The sequence below is a fragment of the Oryza glaberrima genome, chromosome 11 (assembly GCF_000147395.1).
Source record: "Oryza glaberrima chromosome 11, OglaRS2, whole genome shotgun sequence".
NCBI classification, from domain to species: domain Eukaryota; kingdom Viridiplantae; phylum Streptophyta; class Magnoliopsida; order Poales; family Poaceae; genus Oryza; species Oryza glaberrima.
Genome location: NC_068336.1, coordinates 20,231,498 through 20,240,055, shown reverse-complemented (window position 1 = coordinate 20,240,055; position 8,558 = coordinate 20,231,498). Strand labels below are relative to the sequence as shown.

The 8,558-nt window shown below is 46.6% G+C and overlaps 2 protein-coding genes across 2 annotated transcripts; one reads left to right on the top strand and one right to left on the bottom strand.

The window, feature by feature from the left end:
• The first annotated feature begins 757 nt into the window (after positions 1–757).
• On the top strand, positions 758–3,455 carry LOC127754813 (arginine-specific demethylase JMJ22). Its single transcript, XM_052280410.1, has 2 exons — positions 758–2,137; positions 2,951–3,455. The coding sequence occupies exons 1-2, from the start codon at positions 816–818 to the stop codon at positions 3,192–3,194; spliced, it is 1,566 nt and encodes a 521-aa protein (XP_052136370.1). The 5' UTR covers positions 758–815; the 3' UTR covers positions 3,195–3,455.
• A 418-nt stretch (positions 3,456–3,873) lies between these two features.
• LOC127754812 (prolycopene isomerase 1, chloroplastic) lies at positions 3,874–8,226 on the bottom strand. The gene is made up of 13 exons (XM_052280409.1): positions 7,657–8,226; positions 6,951–7,157; positions 6,727–6,826; positions 6,434–6,516; positions 6,282–6,338; positions 6,052–6,204; positions 5,900–5,978; positions 5,568–5,716; positions 5,320–5,454; positions 5,099–5,212; positions 4,820–4,930; positions 4,622–4,730; positions 3,874–4,445 (listed from the first exon to the last, which is right to left on the bottom strand). The coding sequence occupies exons 1-13, from the start codon at positions 8,209–8,211 to the stop codon at positions 4,372–4,374; spliced, it is 1,926 nt and encodes a 641-aa protein (XP_052136369.1). The 5' UTR covers positions 8,212–8,226; the 3' UTR covers positions 3,874–4,371.
• Between the last annotated feature and the right edge of the window lie 332 nt (positions 8,227–8,558).

Sequence of the window (8,558 nt, the reverse complement as noted above, 5' to 3'; positions counted from 1 at the left end):
AGTTGTGCCCCCCCGCGCGAGACACGGTCAGTTTTTGACCCTCTCGTCTCTCCTCTCTACTATATGTATACATACATATATACTTTATATACATACGTATAAACTTATACGTATATATATATATATAATATATGTATACATATTGCATATATTTATATTTTTAAATATGCATATATTTTTTATATACAAAATTTGTTTATGTATATATACGAAATATATCAACTTTATATACATATATATACAAAGTTTGTATATATGTGTAATATAAAAATTACACATATATAAACTTTATATACACGTATATAAACTTTATATACGTGTTTAATACGTGCATATTAAAAAAGGGAAAAACTGACAAAAATACAGAAAGAAAAAAAAAGTGCAAAAAAAAAGAAACCAGACTAAAAAGATACGAAAAGAAAAAAACAAAAAAAAAAGGTGCGTAAAAAAACGAAAAGAAAAAAGAGAAACCGCGGGCGCCGCCGCCGCACCCCCCCCCCCCCCCCCCCCCCCGCGGCCTCCCCGCGCGCGACACGTGGCCAGTCGCGCGGGGAGGGCGCGCGCGACTGATCGCTCTTTTCGGTGTCAGCCCACGAGCTGTACCAAACGGAAACGGGCTGTTACCTGTCAGTCCAGTGATATCTGGATTTCAAGATCGCAGGTATCGATCCGCCGTCCATTCTCGCAGAGTTGCATCACTGACCGTCGGATCGTCTCTTCCGCCCATTTCATTTGCCTCCTATACTTTCCCAAGTCTCAAACCCCCTCCCTCCCCTCCCTTCTCCCGCCGCCGCCGCCGCCGCCGCCGCCGGAGCATGCCGAGCGCCTTCCACTCCCTCCTCCTCCCCGCCATTCGCAACCCCAAACCTAGCCGTCGCCGCGGCCGCGGCCGCGGCGGCAGCAAACGCCCCAAGAAGACCACCAAATCCAAGAACCGCCTCGCCGACGCCGCCGGCGGAGACGCCACCGCCTTCCACCTGAAGACCTCCGCGCGCGCCGGTCCGGGGGGTGTCGGGAGCGGCCGGCGAGGCGGTGGGGGATGCCTCGTGCAGCCGCTCGGCAACCTCCTCCTCCTCGGCGGCGGCGGCAACCTCCGCGACGCGGGGCTCGGCGCGCTCCGCCCGCTCCCCGACGACGTCCTCCTCGACGTGCTCGGCCTGCTCGCGGCGCGCGACCTCGCTAGGCTCTCCGCGGCGTCGAGGGCGCTCTACGTCGTCGCCTCCCACGACCCGCTCTGGCGGGCGCTCGTCCTCGACGAGCTCGGCGGGGACTTCGCCTTCTCGGGCTCGTGGCGCGCCACCTACATCGCCGCCGCGTCGGGCGGCCGCGCCCACCTCCCCCCGCGGGGCCTAGAGATCAGGGGGTTCTACTCCGACTACCTCTTCCAGAGCTGGCTCTGCGCCAACATGGAGATGCGGCCGGAGTGGCTCCACCGGGACACCATCGATCGCCGCCGCGGCATGTCCGTCGAGCAATTCGTCTCCGAATTCGAGGAGCCCAATAGGCCGGTGCTTCTGGAAGGCTGCCTCGAGAGCTGGCCGGCATTGCAGAAGTGGACCAGGGAGCACTTGCTGAAGGTCTCGGCCGGGAAGGAGTTCGCCGTCGGGCCGGTGAGCATGACGCTGGATAGGTACCTCCAGTATGCCGACAATGTGCAGGAGGAGAGGCCATTGTACCTGTTCGATGCCAAGTTCACCGAGAAGGTGCCGGAGATGGGGAGGGACTATGAGGTGCCGGCGTACTTCCGAGAGGACCTATTCGGGGTGCTTGGGGAGGAAAGGCCGGACCACCGATGGGTTATCATTGGGCCGGCGGGTTCAGGGTCGTCGTTTCATGTTGATCCGAACTCGACATCGGCGTGGAATGCTGTGATCAAGGGAGCCAAGAAGTGGGTGATGTTCCCACCGGAGGTGGTGCCGCCAGGAGTTCATCCAAGTGCGGATGGAGCAGAAGTCACTAGCCCTGTATCTATCATGGAATGGTTCATGAATTTTTATGGGGCATGTAAGACCTGGGAAAAGAGGCCTGTTGAGTGTATATGCCAGGCTGGAGAGGTGGTTTTTGTGCCTAATGGATGGTGGCATTTGGTTATCAATCTGGAGGAATCTATTGCGATTACTCAGAATTATGTGAGCAGGTTAGAGTTCACATCTCATGCTTCTGTGTTGTTTTTATTGTTTCACTAGACGCATGACTTTGTTGTTAGAAATTAAGCGACCATCAAGAAGTGCTCTTTTATGGCCTTCTGTGGTAATGAACATAAAAAAGGGCATCACCATGCCAGTAATAACAGTGTATAGAACAAATTAGAATCTCCAGTACAAATTCAAAATAAAATCCAATGTTCTAGCTTGATGCTTTTAAGCATATGTTCATTCACAAACAATCTCAGTGGTGCACTTATGCTTTTACTTAATTCTATGGATGTTAGCTCTTAAGAGATTCAAGTGTATGTATGTTCCTTGGTCGTTTGTAGGATTTACAAATGACGATCAACTGAAGAAAAGTTTCTGCCAAATAATAATTAATGTCAATTGTCTTTCTGGTTCTAAAACTATTTAAGGTCAACAAAGGCTTATTTCTATACTTTACAAATGATGCCCTCTTCACTCATCGAGTCAAAATTGACTCTGTGTGTAAGCTTCTTAGGAGTAGCAATTAACAAAAGTAGTAGCTGGGTTCTCCTGATGATGCCAGGTGCTAATGGAAGTATCGTGTAGTGTTGACGAAGGTCCCTCCTGATGATCCTCCTTTTGAAAGAAGGCATGAATCAGGAGAGTGTTCTCATTTCAATCTGGGTTGCTGTATAGCTTTGATGTGGAATCCTCTTGAATCTTGTTTAATTGCTGAACTTGATGTGTCCATTAGTCTGCATGATAACTGTTGCCTAATCCTGTTACATCTTTATAAATGACATGCTATCTCTTCTTTTCCCCTTTGAAATATTCAGGAGGAATCTGTTGAATGTTCTTGACTTTCTCAAGAGGCCCAATGCAAGTGAACTTGTATCAGGGACTACAGACAGGGTAAACCTGCATGACAAGTTCCGCAATGCCATCGATATGACTTATCCTGGGATGATTAAACAGCTTGAACTTGAAGCTCAGCAGAAGGCTGCTGCTCGCAAGAAGAAAGTCTCGTTCTGGGAATCTGCGGTAGATGCCAATACTGGAGGATTCAAGTTCTCATTCTGATTTCGTTTCTAGCAGCTAGGTCTGTCAGTCTGATACTTGATTGCTGTTCTTGGTGAAAGTTCGACGATTTTGCCATTCCATTTAAATGCTCAATCACATCTGATTTCCTACCTGAATTCAGGTTTATGAGCCTATGCATTGGCTGAATCTGTCTTAACTGTATCATCTTAAATTTTGGAGGAATGTAGTCCCAGACATGTATTTCATTGTTGTTGTTGTTGTAACATGTAGCTTACACAATAATAAATTGATCATTGACCTTGTGCAATCTCCTATCTTGTCTGACTTCCCAGATGTGGCCTCTAATCTTGTATTCTGATGTGGCCTCTAATCTTGTATTCTTAGATGTTAGCTTTGGTCCTTTGGACGCCTTAAGTTGATTAGTGGTACATATTTTTGCTGGTGACCGGGCGCCGCTAAGTATTTGACTCTCTGCGGAATCTTGCTTCAAACTGTATCATGATTCATGACAGGGCAATGAATTCACATTACCAAAAGGAATAGAGTTGTATGTTTCATATAGACCTAGTTTATTGGATTAAACATCCAAATCTTAGCTAAAATACCTCCATTCTCTTTTAAATGCAGGCAACATTAGTATCTTTCGACCAATTACAAAAGTACTACGTATTTTCTTTTGGCCAATTACAGAAGTACATGCCTTCGCCTTGTACATAGGTTTTACTTAGTTTAATTTGCTTCGTAACATTAGGAGGAAGAACGCTCCTCAATCTTCAGAAGGCTGCAGGTGTATCTGACTTTGTTCTGTTAAGGCTTACACATCATGTACAGCTGCATGTTTGTAACTCTCAATTGTCAACATGACAACATGGGCATACAGGAGATACTAGTAGATTACAACAAGTTACATCATGTGTATAAGGCTCTAGGTACATATATGCATCCATATTAGTCTTTACGCCTTTTGCTCCCAAATAACAACTGAAATCTGTACAATTATTCCAGGAAGCTTCAGCTTTTCAGGGATCACTGCAGCTGAAAATCCAACCTCTTGTATATACCAGGCAGAAGCAAGATCCCAAGAGGCAAAAACTGCTGCTTGATCCATGTATGGCTCACCAAAACAAATGTGCAATGACCATGACATGTGTGAGAAGGTGTTTTTCTGTAATCGTAAAATCAATCGACGGTCAACCAAATCTTTGTCCGTATCATCCTAAGCAAGCGTTCTCAACCATCTGAGGAGCCCAAGAAGACCCGCATCTAGTACAGGAGATCTTTGTTCCAGTCCTGGATGAGGATCAAAGCAGCAAACAAACGTCATTTTTCTGCCAATATCAGCTTATGTTGTTCATCAGCAGACAAATCTCTCTACTTCTTAGTCCCTAAGACCCTAACATAAATAAAGCTCCCAATCCTTCAAACTCAGTTCATTTTAGGGGGATGTTAGTGGAATCTGAACTTACCAATATCAGCTGCAACTCGATGAGCACACATGATCCCTGAAAATGCCACAGCAATTACACCTTGCCCAGGAAAACAGCTGTCGCCAACACAGTACAAGCCATCTATTGACTGTAAAATAAGCAGTAAATTTTCAGTCCAACAATATTGCAGCACAAGAAGATTTCAGGACATCAAGTCAACAATGCATATTAACTTACAGTAGTATTGAAAGGCATTGCTAGCAATCCCTTTGGTTTACCCCGTGGCATGGGTCCATATGTACCATCATTTCGTGCAAGAAATCTTCGGTGTGTTTTTGGTGAGCCTACCTGACAACACCAAATGTTCAACAAGTCGAAAGCGTGTTAGCACTAGAATCAAAACTATCCCACTACAATTTTTTGCATGATAGCAGCATTTAAAGGTCAAACAAAAATTAGTCAAGATCTGAAAAGAACAGTCTTAGATCCTGACGTGGAAGAACTATAAGAACCTACCTCCTTGAGGACTATTGAATCCTGAAGACCAGGGAACAGCTTTTTTTCAAGCCTCTTTATTATCTCTGTCGCCACAAACTCCTTTTTCTTCTCATAATCCTTCCTGGACAGATCCTGTGGTGGATATTAGGGATAAATAACTAAATAAGTACATTGGTACAAAAGGCTTAGTTTCTCACAATTTGAAATAAATTAGATTACAGCAAGAGCACAGTCCATACTTCCCAATCCTCTATCCCTGCAGTTGTAAAAATATGAAGTATATGGTGTCCTTCGGGAGCCAAGGATGGGTCAAGCACTGTAGGGATACTTAAAAATATGCTTCCATAAGGCTTCTCCAAATTAGCCCAGTCATCCTGGCAATTGTAATTAGAATTAAGTTATTATGGACTAAAACTGTTGTGTACCAACTTAGCATTGTGTACCCATTGCCTGCGATATCTGATACCCACAGTGGAGTCATACCTACCTCAAGTACAAAATGGTGGCAATCAGTATCAGCAGGCAAAACTGAGGCTTTGACACCCATATGAATGGAAAGGAATGATGGTGCTTTAACATAATTCTTTTGGAAGTTTTTCTCTTCTTCTGGAAGCTCTTCAACTTTCAAGAGTTTACCTTTGAGTAGAAGTAATTGTTATTTTTATGGACAAGTACAAGTAGTTAACAAATAATAACTCAAGAACAAAACTGAGTTGTGAATTTTGAGCAAAGGTTGTGAAACTTTCAGCAAATATATTGTAACAAATGAATTTCAACGAGCCGCATATTTTTCAAATAAAAATAGATAAGCAGGATTACCAAATGTATCCCATCTGGTAGCATTCGATATCACTGTTTTAGCAAAGAACTCCTTCCCATTTGATAACCTGACTCCAACCTATAGTAATGAAATGCTCAGCTAACAAGTCGATAAAAGCTCCAGATATTTAGTCTAAGTAAGATGAACTTACAGCTTTGCCATTTTCTAAAATTACATTGGTCACATTAGCCTTGTAGCGTATTTCACTGCCTTTGTCAACAAGCCCATCTGCCAAGGACATAGCAATACCACCAACACCACCAACTGGATAGTTAATTCCCCCGAAGTGCCTATCGCACAAGACCTGTTATTTCACCCTTGAGATAACAGAAATTTAAATGAATCAGAAGCAAAATTCTGAGAGTCATGCATTCCACTTACCATGCTTGCATTAATCATGGGTGTTTGCAAGGCATTGACTGTGCTCACAATAAAGCACTACAAACAAAGTGAATAAACTGGTGTTAACAGAGAATCACATGGTCGACGAAAGAAAAATTGAACAAGTGAGTAAACTCACAAATATCTCACACCTCAGCATCTATGAAGGAGAGTAACTGCTGATCTTTTATGAACTTGCGAGCAATATCCCCAGCATTCTGTGGCAGATAATAAGCTGCAAGAGAGATAAAGTCATGAGTTCCATTGTATCAAGTCAACCAATCTGATTAAGCAGTAAATATGATGTACTGATCAAGTTCTCCTCTCAATCATCCTTTCATTGGTTTTTGGAATTGCATTTGATTCAGCTGGAGCTTTTCCATAGGGAATACAATGGGTCAGCTACAAAATCTTGTAGAGGAATATATGGATGCGGTTCTTATACCTAGCGTCAAACATTCCAGAGGCTTTTGAAAAAATTGCCCAAAAAGATATAGAGGCTCCTCAAGGGACTTCAGCTCCAAAGAATTTAATGAATTGAAGATCTGCTCATATATGAGAAAACAACTGTACTTGATATATGCTTGCAAAGAGTGAATTCAAAATACCAAAAAGAAAAAAAAAAGTAGTTGTAGATAAGAGTGGAGAATGAAAATGGTATCACAGTACCTTCCAACATGTGCCATAGAATTTCAGGATTCCTTCCTTTTCATGAGGAAATTTATTAACCAGCTCCGTGACGAAGTCATCATACTCTCTATGCACAAGAACTGAGAGGTCACCAGGTAGGTGGAAATGAACCGTAGAAGGATCCGGTATAACTTCCATCTTATGCCCAACTGCTTCTAGTGCTTGTGTAATCAAATTCAAGTTCCCCTGGATCACAGACACAAAGTCATACTTAAGATAAAATCAACACTCAAGAGACAAACAAACATTATCGGCCACTAGTCCCACCCACACATGGCATTACTCTCAGCAACAGCAATATTGCACACCCATTCACCCAGGCATGCCCACTGCCAAGTGCCAACCTATATTCCTAAGTTGGACACCTGTAGCTGCGATTTTCGCCATCATCGCAACATTCCACTCCAATCAGGTAAAGTACCTTCATATCAGGGCATTACGAGGCATAAATGCACATGAAAAGCAATAACTTTCTCATCGTCTAGCCAACAACATCCAAATCAATCCCTACTTTCCCTTCCCCAATTCTTGCCGTCCTCGACACCGCACTTCACATAGTGCTCCCAGCAATCAATCACTCACTCAAAACCAAATTCGCCAACGCAAGATCCCCAGAATATACTAGCAGCAACGCAATCATCCCAATTCTCATCTACACCCAACCGTGCTCAGTCACTGTCCTCACCTTGTCGGAGAAGCCGAACATGACGGAGGAGCCGACGTCGAAGGTGAACCCGTCGCGGCGGTAGTACCCGGAGCTCCCCCCGGGGATGACGTACTTCTCCAGCACCAGCACCCTCGCCCCCTTCGCCGCCAGCTGCGTCGCCGCCACCATCCCCCCGATCCCCGACCCCACCACGATCGCGTCGTACTCTCCCCCACCCTCCTCCTCCTCCTCCGCCTTCACCACCGTCTTCTCCGCCGCCACCGCAGCCGCCGCCGCCGCGCCCGCGCCTCTCCTGGTCCCTCGTCCCAGTGGGCGGGCGGTGGACGGCCGGCCTACTACTGCTCCGGCGGCGGAGGGAGCGAGGAGCCGGGCGCACGGGCGCGCGGCGGCGAGGAGGAGGAGCGGCATGGCGGCGCCGGTGAAGCGCGGGAGCTCGAGCTGGGTGGGGTTTTTATATGGGAGGAGAGGCCGCGGTGGAATCTGCAGCGAGAGGATTCCGCCGCGGGAGGTGGTGGAGGTTAGTGGAGGGAAGACGAGGGCGCGGCGGATGAGGCGAAGTGGGGGGCCCCACATGGCAGCGAGAGGCCAGGGCGAAGTGGGCCGGTGACCGTTGGTGGGCCCGCCATGGGCGGCGACGAGGTTGGGCTGCGCATTGAGCAGCCCATGGGCCCCGCTTTGCTTCGCTTATGTAATTGCCCACGTGGCACACAGTAATAGCGGGGTTAGTCGGGCTGGGACCCCACGTGTCGGCGACACGTTCCCGCGCCCATTTTTCTTTACATTATCCTCGGAGACGGTGGCCGACGTGCCGTTATTACCTCTCTCGAAAGCCGCGCCCCTCGCACGCGCTCACCGCCACCGCGCTCACTGACGTCGTGGCCCCACCGCCTCTACCCCCCACAAAAGGCAATCTCCACCGT

What these genes read in the sequence shown, in the direction of transcription:
- LOC127754812 (XM_052280409.1), bottom strand. Translation starts at nt 8,211, where the DNA reads ATGTGGGGCCCCCCACTTCGCCTCATCCGCCGCGCCCTCGTCTTCCCT. An exon ending in TGTTCGGCTTCTCCGACAAG is followed by an intron (nt 7,158 to 7,656) that starts GTGAGGACAGTG and finishes TCTGTGATCCAG; the next exon opens with GGGAACTTGAATTTGATTAC. An exon ending in TCTATGGCACATGTTGGAAG is followed by an intron (nt 6,827 to 6,950) that starts GTACTGTGATAC and finishes ATATATGAGCAG; the next exon opens with ATCTTCAATTCATTAAATTC.
- LOC127754813 (XM_052280410.1), top strand. Translation starts at nt 816, where the DNA reads ATGCCGAGCGCCTTCCACTCCCTCCTCCTCCCCGCCATTCGCAACCCC. An exon ending in ACTCAGAATTATGTGAGCAG is followed by an intron (nt 2,138 to 2,950) that starts GTTAGAGTTCAC and finishes TGAAATATTCAG; the next exon opens with GAGGAATCTGTTGAATGTTC.